The following is a 21673-nucleotide window of genomic DNA, read 5'->3' as shown; positions in this document are numbered from 1 at the left end:
AGTCACAGTCCTCTGCCTGTGGTCTGAATATTGTCATATGTTGCAGTCTGTCCTGTTTTCTAGTTGTTAGGGTGGGAGAACAGGTTCTGTGGTGACAAATCCCTTCCGGGCAGAATTGGCGATCAGCTGGATTTTCTGTTTATTCTAGAGAACACATGTTTTTGGAATCCTGGGCAGGACCCACACCTAGGTATTCTGTTTTCAAGTCAGTGTACCACAGACTATACCACCCCCTTCACCACCACACATACACACCCAACCTCCATGAGCACCTACTGATGTTCCATCTCATGACATTCTAACTCCCAGGAATTTAGGTAAATTGTTACACTGGCAACATAAAGCAGCAGCCTCATACCTCCCTTTCTCTCTCTCAGGTCACCAAGAGGATTAAAGGATAGTGATGTTAATGAGGGTAATACTCACCCTTTCTATAACTCCTACATAGGGCACTTTGCTGCAGAAGATGTGGCCTCTAGAGTCCAGAGTTTGAATGACAATATGGAGTCTCTCCAGGCTCGGGCTGCCAGACGGCAGAATGATCTTGAAGCCAATGTCCAGTTTCAGCAGTATCTGGCTGACCTGCATGAAGCAGAAGCATGGATTCAAGAGAAGGAACCTACTGTAGACAACACTAACTATGGGGCTGATGAAGAAGCAGCTGGGGTAAGGTGGGCATGGGGGTAAACATTGTCTAGTACTCACCAAATGGTATCAGATTAGCCTGTGGGACAGCTATAGGTTCTGTGAGATTATTGGGTGTTTCCAGAGTGATAACCTTTGGCCTTCCCTTGGTTGGGATAACCTCGGAGTTGACACAAATCCTAAAAGGCACACTACATTTTCCTCATCCCACGGAGATTCATAGATTCCTTAAAGATTATCTAAACCCAAAAAGGCATGACCAGAGATCCATGTCTGTCTTGGTCCCATCCTGAATTTCCCAGAATAACCTTGGGATCTCACAGACCAACCATGGTTCTAAAATGTATACAGTTTAATTACTTTATTGACATAAAATTAGGCAGACATGTTGGAACAAGAACCTCAAAGGTCATAGTTACCCTCTATGTCCACTTCTTGTTTTGTTCATGGTCTCCTGAGAAGCTGGCATAGTATTTAACAAAACTTCAGCACTAAAAATAATTGCGGTGGGCATCTAAAGTTATGCTAGTGTTTAATACCACAAAATAACATCATTAACAACATCCTCTTCTAGCTGTGATGTGTGTTGATAAACTACTTGTGCAATTGTGACTTCATTTTAATTAAAGCAAATGTATTGAATATATTGAAATTGTTGATCATTTAACTCCTATTTTCCTGATACTTGCAAATTTAGAGTTAAACAACAACAACAAACCCTCTTTATTATAGATGGAAATTGTCTCTTACCCGGAATTAGGAAAATTGAAATAACCCAAAACAATAGCTGAATGACCCCCAGGAATGCTTAGTGCTCTTCCTGTATTCAATTCTAATGATCCTTCATCAACAATTCCAGGCTCTTCTGAAGAAGCATGAGGCCTTCCTGGTGGACCTGAGTGCATTTGGGAACAGCATGCAAGCCCTGCGGGACCAGGCAGCAGCTTGCCAGGTGAGAAGGCGTCGAGATGCCAGGAGCCACACTCCTCGCCAAATGAAACGGGATTCTCTTTACTACTGGCTTTTACTTCTAATAACCCAGAAAATAGTTGCAAAGGAAATACTAAGTTCTATGGGCCTGATAAGCAGGAATGGTCGCTTCTTTGTAGAATTTACCGAGATTTAGTTCACAGGGGGTTCTTGGTGAGTGCGATCACGTGCTCATTGATATGCTCTGGCTTTCCATCTTCCTTCTTTTTATATTTCCATTCCTATTTTTTTTTAAGATTTTATTTATTTGACAGAGAGAGACACAGCGAGAGAGGGAACACAAACAGGGGGAGTGGGAGAGGGAGAAGCAGGCTTCCCGCGGAGCCGGGAGCCCGATGTGGGGCTCAATTCCAGGACCCTGGGATCATGACCTGAGCCGAAGGCAGACACTTAACGACTGAGCCACCCAGGTGCCCCCATTCCTATTTCTTTCTAGCCCCCTCTATATACACCTCTCCTTCTTATAGTCCTTCCTGATTCCTTATCTTCCTTCTTGGTCGTTTTTTATATACTTATTAAATGTCGACCTTATGCAACCTTGAATAAAAAATAATCTTGACTGCAGGAAAATTCCAGTCTACTAGAGATCAGGAAGTTCAGCAAATAGGTGCATATGATAGATATATGGACAGGAGAAAGGGTCTCGGGAAGGAGTGTTCCCCTCACCTGAAATAAGAATGTTGGAAAGTAGGAAGATTCTCACGGCTGAGGTGAACCACTTTATCTGAGTTATTTTTTTTTTTAAGGTGGTTTACTGTGTAGACAAGGAGAAGGGCTTTTCTCGTCAATAAGCTATGAGAGCAAAGGCACCAAAGCACAGAATAATCAGGTGTATTTGGGAAATGGGTAATGCAAATGCTGGAGAAGGTGAAGATGGCCGGGAGCCTGAGCCCACGCTGAGAGCTGGTACTGAAGAGGGCCAAAGCTGGGACCCACTAAATGACGGGGGCGCCCCCTCGCAGTAGCAGACGGAAAAAGACAGACACCTGGTACAGCCTTTCTAAGGAGAGGCTCTGAGTTCACGCCTGGGAGTAGACAGCAGGCGTGGGCGGGACATGCCAGGTCACCATGTGTGTGTGGAGCCTGTGCGCCGTGCCTTCCTCAGCCTGCACGGTGGAGCCTAAACAAGAACAGATGGTGTTTGCGTTGTGCATGTTGAGGAAACACGATACTCAAAGGATATAACATCAAAAGGGTCTGTAAGGGGAGGCACACATCTTCCACTCTGATTCGAAACAGGGGTGGGCCACCACTTACAAAGTCATGTTGTAGTCTGTTCATTCTCTCAGAGGTATGATATTTGCAGAAAGCATAAATCAGAGAAGGCTACACCTTGGAGAGCAGGTTGCTTGTTAAAGAGAGAGTCAAGATCTTTGATCTCAGTTTACAGTGTCAGTTTTTACAGTTCTGTGGCCTTTCCTGTGCTCTAGGTCACCCATCTCAAAAAAAAAAAAAAGCCCACATTTCGTTGATGTAATAATTTAAGGGTGAAGGGGTTGGAAGTGTTGTCAGTGGAGGCCTGGGAAATACAGAAGGTGATGAGAGATAGTGGGTCTTTCACTTTCTCGAACAGTCTTCTGAAATGTTGGTGCACATAATCCTCTATTACCTGCTTTACAAACTGGTGGCTTAGAGCACTCACTATGTTTCTGACCAACTACACCCTCACTTGCTCATTCTATGCTCGTGTTTCCCGGCCTGCGTGTGCCCTCAAGGGTCAGGGTGGAGCGGTGTGTCTGAGAATGGCATACTGCAATCTCCCTCTTACCGGCAGCCGTGTGGGAGGGTCCAGCCCGAGGCTCTCCCCACCATGGGGTTGAATAGAGACGTGTTTCCAGCAGGTGACTGACATGATCTGCTTCCTGCTCTTGTTCAGCAACAACAGGCTGTGCCAGTGGAGGGAGCTGCTCGAGAACAGAGGGTCGTGGCTTTATATGACTTCCAGGCCCGCAGCAATCGAGAAGTCACCATGAAGAAAGATGATGTCTTAACTTTGCTCAGTTCCATCAACAAGGTGCCTTTCTCTTCTAACCTTCTTCCCATCAGCAAGACAGCTCTTCCATGGTCAACTCTCTCAGCCCTGCCAGATATCCACATTTTGGCCAAACAACATTTTTCTATCACTGTCTCTCTTAAATAACCATAATTTATTAAGTAGTATCTTTCCTCCAGGTATTGTGTTAAGATCCTGTATATATCTTTGGAGTTATAATACCAATGACAGTTAACAAAATGAAGACTCAAAGAGCCTAAGTAAGTTGCCCAAAGATATAGAAGCTATGAATGACAGTTCTGTGATACTAAATTATCCCTTTCTCTTCATCTCTGTTTGTCCCTCTTCCGTGCCAATGGTCCCAGTGCTGGAACAACAATGGCTGGGGAGAGGAGGAACCTGAAAAAAGAGAAGTCTTTTGTCAACTTGGTTTTCTTTAATGTGTGAGAAACAGGTCTGTGAAAGAGCCTGTAAGAACAGGGACAAAATATTGGCTCTTTTCGTAAGAGCTCAAATGATTTTTTTACATTCTAATAATTTCCAAAAATTATTGGGAAGAAAAGAAGAGAGTTTGGGATATTGTTGCCCTGAGGCAAGTGAATTTTAGAGAGGCAGGATGGATGGTCCGTGATCAAATAGGCTATGTGCCAATCCCACTTTGCTCAGGCTTCTCCCTGTCATCATGTCATGCTCCGAGGATATTGACTCCAAAGTGTTAGGTCAGTATAACACCCCCAAACTGCTCTGTGGGGTCCAGGGTGATACTTAAACACAAAGCATCCACATAAGTGAGTTTCAGGGCCATGCACAATTTTTAGGTACTCTGGGAAAGGGATGGGGAGGAGATGCCCGTGCCAGCCATAGCCCGTGCCCGTGCGTACAGACTTACTTAGTTCTGAGAGTTGAAGCCTCTCTTATTTGTGGTTTTTCGAGAACTAAGGAAAGAGTGGGGAATCTCTCTCTCTCTCTCTTCAGGACTGGTGGAAGGTGGAATCTGGCGACCACCAAGGTTTTGTGCCTGCTGTCTATGTCAGGAAACTGGCTCAGGATGAACTTCCCACACCACCGCAGCGGCAGCGAGAAGAACCAAGCAGCATCACCCAGCGCCAGGAACAGATTGAGAACCAGTATGTTTTAGAGGCAGGAGAACTGGACAGTACTTGGCTAAACATTTCTTGTTGGCAAAGACACTTCTCATGACTCTGCAGCTCTTAAATTAGAGATGCCATTGCAAATTCTCAGATTTTAAGAGCTAAAAGTAAACTTCGGGTCCTTGAAATACTTCAGTTTTTGTATGAAAATGATTAAGTCAATTGCTTGAGGTCAGGCACTTCATAGAGCCACTCCTTCCGGTTCCCTGCCCAGTGTTCTGAGGGTTATCGAACATCTGACTTCCACGTGAACTTTGTTTTCTCTACCGGGCTGTTTCTCACCCAGCTGTCGGCAGGCATGTGAACATCTCACGTCTATAGAATAGGGGAGGGGTGATGCCGGTCACTGTTGGAATATTGATATTTGTATTATTTTTAATGGAATCCTGTGTGTTTTGTCTCTCTGCTCTCAATGCTGTTTTCCTCCCAGCTTTATTTCCTCCCCTCCTCTGTTCTTTTGATTTTCCCTCTCTCTCCTTCTGGCCCCTCTCAGTCTCCCTGCTTCCACTCTTCAGTGTTTCCTCCATGTTTCACGACACCGTTCCCATTCTCCGTTTCTGCACACAGGTACCGCTCCCTCCTTGATAGGGCAGAAGAGCGCAGGCGTCGTCTACTGCAACGTTACAATGAGTTTCTGCTGGCCTATGAGGCGGGCGACATGCTAGAGTGGATCCAGGAGAAGAAGGCAGAGAACACCGGGATGGAACTAGATGATGTCTGGGAGCTGCAGAAAAAGTTTGATGAGTTCCAGACGGTGAGAATGAGCAACCTTCTCCTCCAGATGGCTTTCAGATGGTGACCCTGCTTCCGTTTATCTCACACCTCTTCCTAAGTGGTTCTTCAACTTCACATTTGCTAAATATCCTTCCCAGAGCTGCTGAGAGTCCCACATTTCAGATCTCCCTCTGGGGATGAGAGGTGGAAGGAAAATACAGAGGAATTCCTGGCCTTGGTTCTGCAGCCTGTGGTCCCTGCCACTCCCAGACCCTCCTGGGAGTGCTGGTCTCCCTGAGTTCTTCAGCACTAGCCCCACACTGTGCTGCGTTCTGGGATCCCAGGTTGAGGTGGGAGGCTGTGGGACTCTTCAGAAGCTCTACCCATGGGGCAGAAGCTGGGGTGGGAAGGTGGGAAGAAAAACTTGACTCTACAGCTAGTTTCTAAGATTCTACCCACCTAAAACCATCCATCCCCTGTTCTCACAGATTCATTCCATATGTTAGCTAGCAGTGAATACAAACCTCTTCCTTCCTTTCATTTTCTTATGATGCCTTCCACATAGAATTCAAGGCAACACATAGATAGATGATACATGGGATAGAGGATGATAGATAGATGATAGATAGATAAATGTAGAGGGAGAGGATAGATGATTGTTGGATGGCTAGATAGATGGATAGATGGATGGATGGATGGAGAGATGATAGATACATAGACAGATGATGGATGGAAAAGTAGATGATGGAGAGATAGATGATGGATGGAGAGATAATGGATAGATAGATGATAGATAAATAGATAAATAGAGATTGTATATACACATATGGAATATATAAGGAAAGAGGAGAGTGAAAGAAAAGGAAGCAAGGACAAAATTATAAAAGAACACCAGGAATGACACTCCCACGAGGAAGCTCAATTAGAGGCCTTTGTACAATGTAACGGATGATATCATCCCCACAGGCATTGCAATGAGCTCCTCAGAGCTATTTCTTACAATACATCTTAACACAAGCAGATTGCAACTTAGTCCATGAAATTCTATAGAAGGCAGAGGAGTTTGTGTTGGTAGGAAAGCACAGGATGCGGCTCAGGTAATCTGGGAGAGATTTTTAAGAAATCTCGGAAATTGGATGTGCTCCACACTCCAGAAAAATGGCAGCTCTCTTGCCAAGTTCTCGAGGGCCAGCAGGGTCAGGGAGTTTAAAGCTACTCTTCTGAGTGGCAGATTGGAGGGCAGCTTCTTGTGCATTGCAAGTAAGGCTAGCGATATTAATATTTAGTCAAAGTGGAGCAGAGATGAGCAGGCAGGTGTGAAGATTCCTGAGAAGGGAAATTATACTGCTTTGGGCAAATTTTCCCACCAGGATTTGAAGGCCAATGAGCCTCGGCTGAGGGATATCAACAAGGTGGCAGATGATCTTCTATTTGAAAAGCTTCTAACACCAGAAGGAGCTCAAATACGGCAGGTAAGTAAAGCTCCTTCCATGTTTCCTCACTGCCACACTGAGCTCTGGGGGCTCTTACCTTTCCCTTAAATACACTCAAAGTCATATTCCACAGATCAGCTTGGACAGGCAGAAGGTATAAAGCTGGCTTCGGGAAAGGTCAAAGATGATAGTTCAAGCAGTCCAGCCACGTATATATTTAAACCGATCTGAAATCTATAAATTGCAACACATGCCTCCCTCCTCCCCCCAACTTCACTTACAGACACAGAAAATTCATGCTCAGATACATGAATATGAAGAAAATGTAGGTAAGAAGCCATGACAGTGGAGGAGGCGCCTGGGTGGCTCAGTCGTTAAGCGTCTGCCTTCGGCTCAGGTCATGATCCCAGGGTCCTGGGATCGAGCCCCACATCGGGCTCCCTGCTCAGCGGGAAGCCTGCTTCTCCCTCTCCCATTCCCCCTGCTTGTGTTCCTTCTCTCACTGTGTCTCTCTCTGTCAAATAAATAAATAAAATCTTAAAAAAAAAAAAAGAAGCTATGACAGTGGAAAGGGGCTAGTCTGGAAGGCTGACTGGAAGAGACAGGCTCTGATAAAATCTGAGAAAAGAAGGAGAAAATCACAGGTCAGTACAGACAGGAAGTTGGGCGTTCTAGATTTAGATTGGGACTCATGGTTCCATAAAAGATCAAATGAACGTTGAATTCAGCTCTCTGGGTTGTCCTCAACCAGGGAAGATGAGTTCTCTGCCTCTTTTCTGGTGGTTGAGGTGGGGTAGGAGGAAGAAAAATGTGCACAGGAATAATTCACTTACTCCCTGCAGAAACTAGAGCTCTAAGTGGCAGTTTGGTTTGGTCAATTCAGGATGCAGAATTATAATAGCTGCTAACTACCAAGGCAACATGTCCCACTCATCTTCTGGAGATTGGGATGTAGTCTCTGAAGCAGCCAACATCAGTTGCTGCTCTAAGGCTGGGGGTTCCATCCTGGAACATCATTTGGGGAAGTAATTCATCCCTTTCTCAACTTCATGAATGAGGGCCAAGCACAAGTTCTCCAGGGAGGGAAGAAACCTATGTAGTTTCCAAAAGAGATCACTTGACAACAGCCACGATTCAAACCTCATCGGGTCTTCGGACAACACTGAGCTACCTGAGTTAGTTATCTAGCTAACACCTATTGGGTCTGCCTCTTTTAGGAGTTGAATACTCGCTGGGACTCCTTGCAGAGTCTTGCGGAGGAGCAGCGCCAGCTCCTCGGCAGCGCCCATGCTGTCCAGGTGTTTCAAAGGTGAGAAGGTAACCCTCAGAGGCAGTGCTGCTCTAGAATCCACTCAAAACCCCAGTCTGATTGCTTCAGGAGAGGCCCAGCTTTAGTAGAACACACCTGAGACAGAGATTAGAGGGGGTCCGGGGATTCTGTAGCAGATACCTTACTCAGCACACGGGGTCCTCCCATACGACCAGCTCAAATTTTCTAGTGCCTGGGCTTGGATCCCGGCACATAATTAGCAGTTTTCATGATGGCACGTAATTAGCAGTTTTCATGATAGGTAATGAAATCTGATTAGAGACAAGAGGTTTACATAATTACATTTCTGAACTAGCCGTAGACAGCAGCGAGCCACGCATACCACATTGTCTCTAACTGCTGATTCGACCATTTATTACATCTGATTCCAAATCTGTGTCTATGCACATAGCTAAGTAAGCAAACAAACAAGCCAAATGGTAACCAAACACCTTCGCCTGGTATAAATGAATTTTTGAGTATTCGGAGAAGGGAAACAGACATGCAGAGGGCGGCTCTGCAGCCAGGCTCCCTGGTGTAGACAGGCTGCACCAGTTAGCAGTGGTCTAACCTTGAGAAAATGGCCTCCTTAAGGCTCTGTTCTCACCCATGGAAGTGGGAATGGTAACAGTAGGTATTCCTCAAGGAGTTGTTGGGAGGATGAAGCGAGCCTACATTCTAGCACATCAGGAATGGAGGCGGGGGTGAGTAGAAAGGACTTCCCTGGAGCCGGCTGGGCTGCCTGTGGAGTACACTGTCGCTCTAAGTCTTTCACTGTCGTGAGCCAGGGAAGCAGACGAGACGAAGGAGCAGATTGAGAAGAAGCACCAGGCCCTCTGTGCTGCCGATCCCGGCTCAGACCTGTTCAGCGTTCAGGCCCTTCAGCGGCAGCATGAGATCTTTGAGAGAGACCTCATGCCTCTGGGAGAAAAGGTGAGACATTCACTCCCACGCCGTTCCGACACATCCCTCTTCACGTTGACATCTCTCCATGGCCTCTTCTTTGCTTCTGTTCCCCAGTCCCTTACTCTCACATTTCTCCTTCTCTTACTCCATACTTGCTCTTGCACCTGTCCCTAAGGGCACCAAAAGGACATGGCCAGGACCTCTAACATGGAGGGAAAACATCCTGAAATGACCTCTACCGTCCAAGTACCTCTTCAGTGGCTTCCAACTGCCTAGACCATACAGAAGGCCTGCAGCCTCAGACCAGGAGGGACTGGCCACCCCCAGGATGGCCCAGGCCAGGCGTGTTACAGTTTCCTTCATAAGGAACTGAAAACACTTAATCCTACTCGGCCTACAAGTAAGCTCTGGAACTTGCCAGATACACTCTGGGATAAATCAGAGGCATCATGAAGTTTGGCCTTATCATGCAGAGTGAAAAGAGCACAGAAATTGTCTATATTGAAAAGATCTTCACATTAAAACTCAGGACCCTTGGGCTCATAATCGATGCTGCCACTAATCAGCAGAGTCACTTAACCATCTGCCCGACACCCTCTTATCTTTTAAAGAAGTATGGCAATGGCAAGTTTGACTACTTCAGGGAGTTATCATGGGTACCAAAAGGGTTGGCATTATTTTATAAAGAAGCAAGATACTCTCGTACCTCCCTGACGTCTATTTGAGGAGTGAGAATTGCAGGGCTCAGAAGTGGTATTTTGCTAAGATTCAGGTATGGCTCTACTTGGCTGATTTTCAGAACTCTTGCACCTCCCCAGGTGACCATGCTGGGGGAGACAGCAGAGCGGCTCAGTAAGTCCCACCCAGATGCCGCTGATGACCTGTGGAGGCAGGGGATGGAGCTGAAGGAGGCGTGGGACAACCTGCTGAAGTCCTCGGAGGATCGGAAGGAGAACTTAAATGAGGCCCAGAAATTCTACATGTTCCTTATGCAAGCCAGGTAAAGCTCCAAAGGCAGGCTCCGCCAGGTGGGGTGGACAATTTCCACGTCTGGCCCCTGCATAGACCTTCTAGGAGCAGCCTGAGTAGAGGTGCTCTTCACTGCTGGTTTGGAGGGTATGTCCACATCCAGGTTGTACCTCTAGCGAGACACAAAAAGCTCAGGCTCAGGGGTTTAAGCCATAGAATACCCAAGTTTGAACGAATGTGACACCGTCTAGGCCAATCAAGTCAGCCTAGAGCATGCACCATACACAGGGTGCTATGTCGGGAGTTGTAGAATATAGACTTTTCTTTCTAGTGGAAAGAGAAGAGCGCACATAACCATGGTCGAACACAATACAGCCCCGATATGCATCCTAACAAATGCATGGAACTAGCACACACAGGTCCAAGGGTAAGAAAGGTGTGGTAAGTTCAGGAAGTGTGGGGCAGCAAGAGCACGGGTTTGCATGTCAGAGGGCTCAAGACAAGGGCTGGGGCATAAGCTTACACATGTGGAGATAAAATCCCAGAGAACTTCCGCTGCCTTCCCAGAGAGTCTACACATTATCACAGTGGAGCAAGCAGACACTTCATCTGTGAAACAATTGCCACGTTCTGCCCCATCACCTCCATCTGCTGGGAGGAGCATTTGGAATTGAGGATCCAGGAAGCAGTGCTTCACAATGTAATACTTTTGGAAAAAAAAAAAGAAAAGGGCCTTTGGTAAATAATTGCAGTTGCTCTTGGCAGCCTCCTCCCCACTTTGGCATCTCTGGAAAGCTATAGTTTTTCATACAATATAAATAAATAGCATCCACAGCCGCCCCCCAAATCATATCTGCTCATAGCTCTCTGTACGTAGAGTCCGCTCTGATTTCAGAGTCCAAGTCAAATGCTGCCTTCTTCCCTTTATGAAATCAATATGCAGAAGTAATACTCCCCCCTTCCGAGTAACTGTGACACCGGCTTTTACTGCTTTATGACCGTTTTATGACCTTTTTGCTTTACAGGCTGCTTTTTTTATTATGTTAATCACCATACAGTACATCATTAGTTTTTGATGTAGTGTTCCATGATTCATTGTTTGTGCATAACACCCAGTGCTCCACGCAGAACGTGCCCTCTTTAATACCCATCACCGGGCTAACCCATCCCCCACCCCTCCCCTCTAGAACCCCCAGTTTGTTTCTCAGAGTCCATAGTCTCTCACGGTTTGTCTCCCCCTCCGATTTCCCCCCTTTATTTTTCCCTTCCTGTTATCTTCTTCTTCTTCTTCTTTTAACGTATAATGTATTATTTGTTTCAGAAGTACAGATCTGTGATTCAACAGTCTTGCACAATTCACAGCGCTCACCATAGCACATACCCTCCCCAATGTCTATCACCCAGCCACCCCATCCCTCCCACCCCACCCCCACTCCAGCAACCCTCAGTTTGTTTCCTGAGATTAAGAATTCCTCATATCAGTGAGGTCATATGATACATGTCTTTCTCTGATTGACTTATTTCACTCAGCATAACATCCTCCAGTTCCATCCACATCATTGCAAATGGCAAGATCGCATTCCTTTTGGTGGCTGCATAACATTCCATTGTGTATATATACCACCTCTTCTTTATCCATTCATCTGTCGATGGACATCTTGGCTCTTTCCACAGTTTGGCTATTGTGGACATTGCTTCTATAAACATCAGGGTGCACGTACCCCTTCGGATCCCTACATTTGTATCTCTGGGGTAAATACTCAGTAGTGCAATTGCTGGGTCATAGGGTTGCTCTATTTTCAACTGTTTGAGGAACCTCCATACAGTTATCCAGAGTGGTTGCATCAGCTTGCATTCCCACCAACAGTGTAGGAGGGTTCCCCTTTCTCCGCATCCCCGCCAACATCTGTCGTTTCCTGACTTGTTAATTTTAGCCATTCTGACCGGTGTGAGGTGGTATCTCATTGAGGTTTTGATTTGGATTTCCCTGATGCTGAGCGATGTTGAGCACTTTTTCATGTGTCTGTTGGTTCAGGCTGTTTTTGAAATAGGTATTAGCCTCTCGTGTTCCGTTTGATTTTTTTTTTTTAATCTAAAGTATTAACTCCTCTTTTGCTATGTTACATATTTAGTAAGCAACCAATGAAACTTAGGTGTTTGAATTAGTGAATACATGAGTTTTCAAAAGAAAAGACCCTTCTGCCCTAGATTGGATGTTTGTTGTTTCTCCAACAAGAGAAAAGTCTCTGTGATGCTTCATTTGGGCACCACACAGAATTGCAAATGAGTACATTGTTACTTGACATTTACCCCCTGGGACACGGACCTTAGCTTTCCTTGTCATACCCCTTGACTGCTAACAGTCAGAAGTGGGCCCTGGTCTCATCAACGGTATGGAGAGAGAGTGTGTGTGTGTGTGTGTGTGTGTGTGTGTGTGTGTGTGTGTACATGTGTGAATGTATGTGTGTGTGCATGTGTGAATGTGTGTACATGCATGAATGTGTGTGCTTGCATGAATATGTGTGCATGCGTGAATGTGCGTGTGTTTGAGTGAATGTGTGTGTATATGCGTGAATGTGTGTGTGTGTGTGTGTGCGTGCACACACGCATGCTGGGAATAAAAGAATGAAGACATACCTTCCCTGAGATTCCATATAAAATAAATCCTTAAACCCAAGAATCTACTCTTTATGTACAAGAATCATTAAGAGTAATGGAATATGGATTGGTCCAGGATTTGAGTGTCCAGGTTCTTTCCAGATGTCTGTTTTTACTTATATTACATGGGCAAGCCACTTACATTCTCTAGGCTGACCTTTTCATCTCCAAACAGAAAACAAAAGAGTTCCCAGAATTCTATACAGGATTATGACAAGAACTGAAAGAGATAATATATGTGAAGACATTTTCAAACATAAGGGATTGTCATTATTAAGTCAAACAGTGTAAACAACAGAATTCAGTGATTCATCACTTAGATATAAGACCCAGTGTTCAGCACTAGTGCCCTCCTTATTGCCCATCCTCCATCTAGTCCATCCCCCACCCACCTCCCTCCATCAACACTCAGTTTTTTCTTTATAGTTATGAGTCTTTTATGGTTTGCTTCCCTCTCTCTTTTTTTCTTCATCTGCCCCCTCTCCCAATGTTCATTTGTTTTGTTTCTTAAATTCCACATATGAGTGAAATCATACAGTATCTGTTTTTTTCTGGCTTATTTCACTTAGCATAATACACTTTAGCTCCAGCCACGTTATTGCGAATGGCAAGATTTCATTCTTTTTGATGGCTGAGTAATATTCCATTGTATATACATCCCATCTTCTTTATCCATTCATTAGTCAATGGACATTTGGGCTCTCTCCATAGTTTGGCTATTGTTGATAATGCTGCTCTAAACATTGGAGCGCAGGTACCCCTTCTAATGTTAACTAACTAGAATTTGAATAAAATATTGAAAAAAATAAAAGCTTAGCAAAATAAAAAAAGAAAACATTTCCAATTGGTTTCTAGTAAATCATCTTTTTTTTAAATTTTTTTATTGTTATGTTAATCACCATATATTACATCATTAGTTTTTGATGTAGTGTTCCATGATTCATTGTTTGTGCATAACACCCAGTGCTCCACACAGAACGTGCCCTCTTTAATACCCATCACCAGGCTAACCCATCCCCCTACCCTCCTCCCCTCTAGAGCCCTCAGTTTGTTTTTCAGAGTCCATCGTCTCTCATGGTTCCTCTCCCCGTCCGACTTACTCCCCTTCATTCTTCCTCTCCTGCTATCTTCTTCTTTTTCTTTTTTCTTAACATATGTTGCGTTATTTGTTTCAGAAGTACAGATCTGTGATTCAACAGTCTTGCACAATTCACAGCGTTCACCATAGCACATGCCCTACCCAATATCTATCACCCAGCCACCCCATCCCTCCCACCCCCAACCACTCCAGCAACCCTCAGTTTGTTTCCTGAGATTAAGAATTCCTCATATCAGTGAGGTCATATGATACGTGTCTTTCCCTGATTGACTTATGTCACTCAGCATAACACCCTCCAGTTCCATCCACATCATTGCAAATGGCAAGAGGTCATTCCTTTTGATGGCTGCATAATATTCCATTGTGTATATATACCAACTCTTCTTTATCCATTCATCTGTCGATGGACATCTTGGCTCTTTCCACAGTTTGGCCATTGTGGATATTGCTGCTATAAACATTGAGGTGCATGTACCCCTTCGGATCCCTACATTTGTATCTTTGGGGTAAATATCCCGTAGTGCAATTGCTGGATCGTATGGTAGCTCTATTTTCAACTGTTTGAGGAACCTCCACACTGTTTTCCAGAGGGGTTGCACCAGCTTGCATTCCCACCAACAGTGAAGGAGGGTTCCCCCTTCTCCACAACCCCGCCAACATCTGTCGTTTCCTGACTTGTTAATTTTAGCCATTCTGACTGGTGTGAGGTGGTATCTCATGGAGGTTTTGATTTGGATTTCCCTGATGCCGAGCGATGTTGAGCACTTTTTCATGTGTCTGTTGGCCATTTGGATGTCTTCTTTGGAAACATGTCTGTTCATGTCTTCTGCCCATTTCTTGATTGGATTATTTGTTCTTTGGGTGTTGAGTTTGATAAGTTCTTTATAGATTTTGGATACTAGCCCTTTATCTGATATGTCATTTGCAAATATTTTCTCCTATGCTGTCGGTTGTCTTTTGGTTTTGTGGACTGTTTCTTTTGCTGTGCAAAAGCTTTTTATCTTGATGAAATCCCAATAGTTCATTTTTGCCCTCGCTTCCCTTGCCTTTGGCGATGTTTCTAGGAAGAAGTTGCTGTGGCTGAGGTCGAAGAGGTTGCTGCCTGTGTTCTCCTTTAGGATTTGGATGGACTCCTGTCTCACGTTTAGGTCTTTCAACCATTTGGAGTTTATTTTTGTGTGTGGTGTAAGGAAATGGTCCAGTTTCATTCTTCTGCATGTGGCTGTCCAATTTTCCCAACACCATTTGTTGAAGAGGCTGTCTTTTTGCCATTGGACATTCTTTCCTGCTTTGTCAAAGATAAGTTGACCATAGAGTTGAGGGTCCATTTCTGGGCTCTCGATTCTGTTCCATTGATCTATGTGTCTGTTTTTGTGCCAGTACCATACTGTCTTGATGATGACAGCTTTGTAATAGAGCTGGAAGTCCGGAATTGTGATGCCGCCAGCTTTGCTTTTCTTTTTCAATATTCCTCTGGCTATTCGGGGTCTCTTCTGGTTCCATACAAATTTTAGGATTATTTGTTCCATTTCTTTGAAAAAAGGGGATGGTATTTTGATGGGGATTGCATTGAATGTGTAGATTGCTCTAGGTAGCATTGACATCTTCACAATATTTGTTCTTCCAATCCATGAGCATGGGACGTTTTTCCATTTCTTTGTGTCTTCTTCAATTTCTTTCATGAGTATTTTATAGTTTTCTGAGTACAGATCCTTTGCCTCTTTGGTTCAATTTATTCCTAGGTATCTTATGGTTTTGGGTGCAATTGTAAATGGGATTGACTCCTTGATTTGTCTCTCTTCTGTCTTGTTGTTGGTGTATAGGAATGCCACTGATTTCTGTACATTGATTTTATATCCTGCCACTTGACTGAATTCCTGTATGAGTTCTAGCAGTTTTGGGGTGGAGTCTTTTGGGTTTCCACATACAGTATCATATCATCTGCAAAGAGTGAGAGTTTGACTTCCTCTTTGCCAATTTGGATGCCTTTGATTTCTTTCTGTTCTCTGATTGCTGTGACTAGGACTTCTAATACTATGTTGAATAGCAGTGGTGATAGTGGATATCCCTGCCGTGTTCCTGACCTTAGGGGAAAAGCTCTCAGCCTTTCCCCATTGAGAATGATATTTGCTGTAGGTTTTTCATGGATGGCTTTTATGATACTGAGGTATGTACCCTCTATCCCTATACACTGAAGAGTTGTGATCAAGAAAGGATGCTGTACTTTGTCAAATGCTTTCTCTGCATCTATGGAGAGGATCATATGATTCTTGTTCTTTCTTTTGTTAATGTATTGTATCACGTTGATTGATTTGTGGATGTTGAACCAACCTTGCAGCCCAGGGATAAATCGCACTTGGTCGTGGTGAATAATCCTTTTAATGTACTGTTGGATCCTATTGGCTAGTATTTTGGTGAGAATTTTTGCATCCATGTTCATCAAGGATATTGGTCTGTAATTCTCCTTTTTGATGGGATCTTTGTCTGGTTTTGGGATGAAGGTAATGGTGGGCTCATAAAATGAGTTTGGAAGTATTCCTCCCATTTCTATCTTTTGGAACAGTTTCAGGAGAATAGGTATTAATTCTTCTTTAAATGCCTGATAGAATTCCCCTGGGAAGCCATCTGGCCCTGGGCTTTTGTTTTTTGGGAGATTTTTGATGACTGCTTCAATTTCCTTAGTGGTTATAGGTCTGTTCAGGTTTGCTATTTCTTCCTGGTTCAATTTTGGTAGTTGATACATCTCTAGGAATGCACCCATTTCTTCCAGGTTATCTAATTTGCTGGCATAGAGTTGCTCATAATATGTTCTTATAATTGTTTGTATTTCTTTGGTGTTGGTTGTGATCTCTCCTCTTTCATTCATGATTTTGTTGATTTGGGTCATTTCTCTTTTCTTTTGGATAAGTCTGGCCAGGGGTTTATCAATCTTATTAATTCTTTCAAAGAACCAGGTCCTAGTTTCGTTGATCTGTTCTACTGTTCTTTTGGTTTCTAGTTCATTGATTTCTGCTCTGATCTTTATTATTTCTCTTCTCCTGCTGGGTTTAGGCTTTATTTGCTGTTCTTTCTCCAGCTCCTTTAGGTGTAGGGTTAGGTTGTGTATTTGAGACCTTTCTTGTTTCTTGAGAAAGGCTTGTATTGCTATATACTTTCGTGTTAGGACTGCCTTTGCTGCATCCCAAAGATTTTGAACACTTGTGTTTTCATTTCATTGGTTTCGATGAATTTTTTTAATTCTTCTTTAATTTCCTGGTTGACCCATGCATTCTTTAGTAGGATGCTCTTTAGCCTCCATGTATTTGAGTTCTTTCCGACTTCCCTCTTGTGACTGAGTTCTAGTTTCAAAGCATTTTGGTCTGACAATATGCAGGGAATCATCCCAATCTTTTGGTACCGGTTGAGACCTGATTTGTGACCTAGGATGTGATCAGTTCTGGAGAATGTTCCATGGGCAGTAGAGAAGAATGTGTATTCCGTTGTTTTGGGATGGAATGTTCTGAATATGTCTGTGAAGTCCATTTGGTCCCATGTGTCATTTAAAGTCTTTATTTCCTTGTTGATCTTTTGCTTAGATGATCTGTCCATTTCAGTCAGGGGGTTGTTAAAGTCCCCCACTATTATTGTATTGTTGTCGATGTGTTTCTTCACTTTTGTTATTAATTGCCTTATATAATTGGCTGCTCCCATGTTAGGGGCATAGATATTTACAATTGTTAGATCTTCTTGTTGGATAGACTCTTTAAGTAGGATATAGTGTCCTTCCTCATCTCTTATTACAGTCTTTGGTTTAAAATCTAATTTGTCTGTTATAAGGATTGCCACCCCAGCTTTCTTTTGGTGTCCATTAGCATGGTAAATGGTTTTCCACCCCCTCACTTTCAACGTGGGGGTGTCTTTGGGTCTAAAGTGAGTCTCTTGCAGACAGCATATCGATGGGTCTTGTTTTTTAATCCAATCTGATAGCCTGTGTCTTTTGATTGGGGCATTGAGCCCATTTACATTCAGGGTAACTCTTGAAAGGTATGAATTTAGTGCCATTGTATTGCCTGTAAGGTGACTGTTACTGTATATTGTCTGTGTTCCTTTCTGATCTATGCTGCTTTTAGGCTCTCTCTTTGCTTAAAGGACCCCTTTCAATATTTCTTGGAGGGCTGGTTTCGTGTTTGCAAATTCCTTTAGTTTTTGTTTGTCCTGGAAGCTTTTACCTCTCCTTCTATTTTCAATGAGAGCCTAGCTGGATATAGTATTCTTGGCTGCATATTTTTCTCGTTTAGTGCTCTGAAGATATCTTGCCAGTCCTTTCTGGCCTGCCAGGTCTCTGTGGATAGGTCTGTTGCCAATCTAGTATTTCTATCATTGTAGGTTACATATCTCTTCTCCCGAGCTGCTTTCAGGATTTTTTCTTTGTCTCTGAGACTCGTAAGTTTTACTATTCAATGTTGGGGTGTTGACCTATTATTATTGATTTTGAGAGGGGTTCCATGTGCCTCCTGGATTTTGATGCCTGTTTCCTTCCTCACATTAGGGAAGTTTTCTGCTATAATTTGCTCCAGTATACCTTCTGCCCCTCTCTCTCTTTCTTCTTCTTCTGGGATCCCAATTATTCTAATGTTGTTTTGTCTTATGGTATCGCTTATCTCTCGAATTCTGCCCTCGTGATCCTGTAGTTGTTTCTCTCTCTTTTTCTCAGCCTCTTTATTTTCCATCATTTGGTCTTCTATTCGCTGATTCTCTCTTCTGCCTCATTTATCCTAGCATTTAGTGCCCCCATTTTTGATTGCACCTCATTAATAGCCTTTTTGATTTCTACTTGGTTAGATTTTAGTTCTTTTATTTCTCCAGAAAGGGTTTCTCTAATAACTTCCACGCTTTTTTCAAGCCCAGCTAGTATCTTTAAAGTCATAATTCTGAACTCTAGGTCCGACATCGTACTAATGTCCGTATTGGGTAGGTCCCTGGCTGACGGTACTACCTCTTGTTCTTTTTGCTGAGGTGATTTTTTTCATCTTGTCATTTTGTCCAGAGGAGAATAGATGAATGAGAGAAAAACATGCTAACAGGTTAACAACGTCCCCAGCAAATATACTCTAAACAAATCAGAAAAGACCTGAAACCAGGGGAAAAGAAAGGGAAAGAAAGAAAAAAAGAAAGAGGAAAAAAAGAAGAAAAAAGATAAAAACAAAAACAGAACAATACAAAAAAGCAGAATATGATCAAATATGATCAGGCTAGTGCATAGATCAGTGCCACACACTAGATTTTGGGCATATTTTGGTCTGTTAGAAAAAAGTGCCTCCTAAAATTTTAAAGGAAGAAAGACATATATGTACAAAATAAGGGTTGATACAATGAAGGGATGGAAGATGACTGTAAAGATGAAAATTATAAAAGATTTTATAAAAGGAATTTAAGATAAAAGTTGTTTGAAAAAAGAAAGAAGAAGATTTTAAAAAAAAGGGAGAGAATGTGATCAGGCAGGAGACTAGAACTAAGCCATACACTAGCGATTTAGGGTTTATTTTGATCTGTTAGAAGAAACTGTATCTCAAAATTTTAAAGAGAGAACAACTTATATATATATGCAAAAATAAGGGTAACTACTATGAAGGGATAAAATATGACTCAAAAAATGAAAAATAAAAAATGTTTTTTTAAAAAGGGATTGATAAGATGTTGGTTGAAAAAGGGAAAAAGAAAAATTAAAAAAAAAAAACAGTTAAAAAAATTAACTTTGATGAACTAATGAATCATGGTAAAAAAAAAAGCCATGAATTCTATGTGCAGCATTCCCCTAGCGCTGGAGTTCTCCCGTTCTCCTTGATCGGTAAACTTGGTCTTGGCTTGATGGCTGTTCCCACTGATCTTCTGGGGGAGGGGCCTGTTGCCGTGGTTTCCAAATGTCTTTGCTGGAGGTGGAATTGCCCCGCCCTTGTCGGTCTGGGCTAAGCAAGCTGCTGAAAGTTTGCTCTCAGGAGCTTTTGTTCCCTGCAAGCTCTCGGTACAGCTTTGGAGGACCAGGGGGAAAATGGTGGCCTCCCAATCTCCGCCCAGAGGAGCTGAGAACTCGGGCCCCGCTCCTCAGTGCGCCCCCAGAGAAAAGCAGTCACTCCCGACTCCCCGGTCTCCAGCCGCACTCCGTGCTCACCCGGCCTGTGACCGAGCGTTTCTATCTCTGGCACCCGACCCCATGTGGAGTCTCCAAACCCAGCAGATCCCTGCAGTGCGTTCCCACACCGCTCCTCCCGGGGGAGGAAGGGGAGTCTCCCCGGCTCTGCCGCCCGCTGGGTCTCTGCTGGAGGAACAGTGGCCTGACTGTCACTGATCACAGTTTATGGCCACCCCAAGCTGAGAGCCCGCGCCTTGGCTCCGTCTCTGCAGCCGGCTTCCCCGCTCCGATCCCTGGGAGCTCTGCCGCACTCAGGCACCCCCGGTCTTTCTGTGACCCCAAGGGTCTTGAGATCACACTGTCCCGCGAGGGTTCCACCCCCCGCTTAGCCACTGGAGCGACGTCCCTCAGCGGAGCCGACTTCTAAAATGTCCGATTTTGTGCTCCGCGGCTCTAGCACTTGCCGGGAGCAGCTGATGGAGGCCCCCTCCCCCGCCATCTATCCTCCCGAATATCGCCTCGGATTCACTTCTCTGCACGTCCTACCTTCCAGAAAGTGGTCGCTTTTCTGTTCAGAGTGTTGTTACTCTTCTTATCTTCGATCTCCTGTTGAGTTCGTAGGTGTTCAGAATGGTTTGATCCCTATGCAGCTGAATTCCTGAGACCAGATGAAATCCAGGTCTCCTACTCCTCCACCATCTTGCTCCCTAGTAAATCATCTTTATCACACTTGTCTTTTTCCTGTATTTTCCTTTTACTTGGAATTTTTCTTAAGCACTGTGACCAAATTCTAGAAAGTGTCTGTCTGTCTTCATCTCTATAATTTTATATTTTGATCTATTTCCTTTTTAAAGATTATTTTCATTCTTTATACACAAGCAGATTCATGTGTAATGAATTTACAATAATGAATTTCCTTTTTAAAACAAACAAACAAACAAAAACCAGTGTGAACAACAAACCCAAGATCTGTGAAGCATATAAAGTCAAATGGAAGGTGTTAATCTAGAAATAGCCAAGGACAGATAGCCCTGTTGCAGGCTGCAATGTTTTCTTATCAATCCCAATATGTCTATTTCTCTAGGGACCTAGAGAACTGGATCAGTAGCATTGGTGGCATGGTATCATCAGAGGAGCTGGCTGAGGATTTAACTGGCACGGAGATCCTGCTGGAGCGACACCAGGTATGGTTACAAAATACACAGCCACTGATCACATGACTTCCCAAACTTCCCTCATTTTATGACATTTTTGAGATGCCATTGGTGCCCCCAGCCTCTTCCTATTTCCAACACAGGAGCATCGGGCTGACATGGAGGCTGAAGCTCCCACCTTCCAGGCCTTAGAAGACTTTGGTGCAGAACTTATAAGCAGTGGTCACCGTTCCAGCCCTGAAATTGAAGAAAAGCTTGAAGCGGTCAGGCTAAAGAAAGATGACTTGGAGAAAGCATGGAAACAACGCAAGAGGATGCTGGATCAGTGTCTGGAGTTGCAGGTAAAGCACCCTTGACCCTGTTAAAAAGGATTAGTTAGGCTCAGTCTGTTCCTTCTGTGCAAGTTTGCACAGTTCCTGCAGGTGCTCATTTCACTGGGCTTGCCATCCCATAGGCATAAGGGCATTTCTTGGCTCTCTGCCATTGCACTCTCATTGTGGTGTTCTCCGTTCGTATTCCTGTTAGAAGAGCCAAACAAAGTGG

The 21673-nt window shown here is 43.9% G+C and overlaps 1 protein-coding gene across 1 annotated transcript in view; it reads left to right on the top strand.

The window, feature by feature from the left end:
• Positions 1-21673, top strand: part of SPTA1 (spectrin alpha, erythrocytic 1) — a 74102-nt gene that overhangs the window by 27924 nt on the left and 24505 nt on the right. The window contains exons 18-28 of the mRNA XM_088029021.1: positions 449-666; positions 1505-1597; positions 3512-3649; positions 4604-4755; positions 5347-5533; positions 6864-6965; positions 8144-8235; positions 9024-9168; positions 9960-10141; positions 21061-21160; positions 21274-21471. Of these exons, the coding sequence (XP_087885147.1) occupies positions 449-666; positions 1505-1597; positions 3512-3649; positions 4604-4755; positions 5347-5533; positions 6864-6965; positions 8144-8235; positions 9024-9168; positions 9960-10141; positions 21061-21160; positions 21274-21471 (1607 nt within the window). The remainder of the gene's footprint in view (positions 1-448; positions 667-1504; positions 1598-3511; positions 3650-4603; positions 4756-5346; positions 5534-6863; positions 6966-8143; positions 8236-9023; positions 9169-9959; positions 10142-21060; positions 21161-21273; positions 21472-21673) is intronic.

Source organism: Eumetopias jubatus, unplaced genomic scaffold (genome assembly GCF_037043125.1).
Source record: "Eumetopias jubatus isolate StellerSeaLion01/CBP00866 unplaced genomic scaffold, mEumJub1_p1.0 scaffold_12, whole genome shotgun sequence".
Classification (NCBI taxonomy): domain Eukaryota; kingdom Metazoa; phylum Chordata; class Mammalia; order Carnivora; family Otariidae; genus Eumetopias; species Eumetopias jubatus.
The sequence above is the reverse complement of the archived record's forward strand: the minus strand, read 5'-3'. Positions and strand labels throughout refer to the sequence as shown.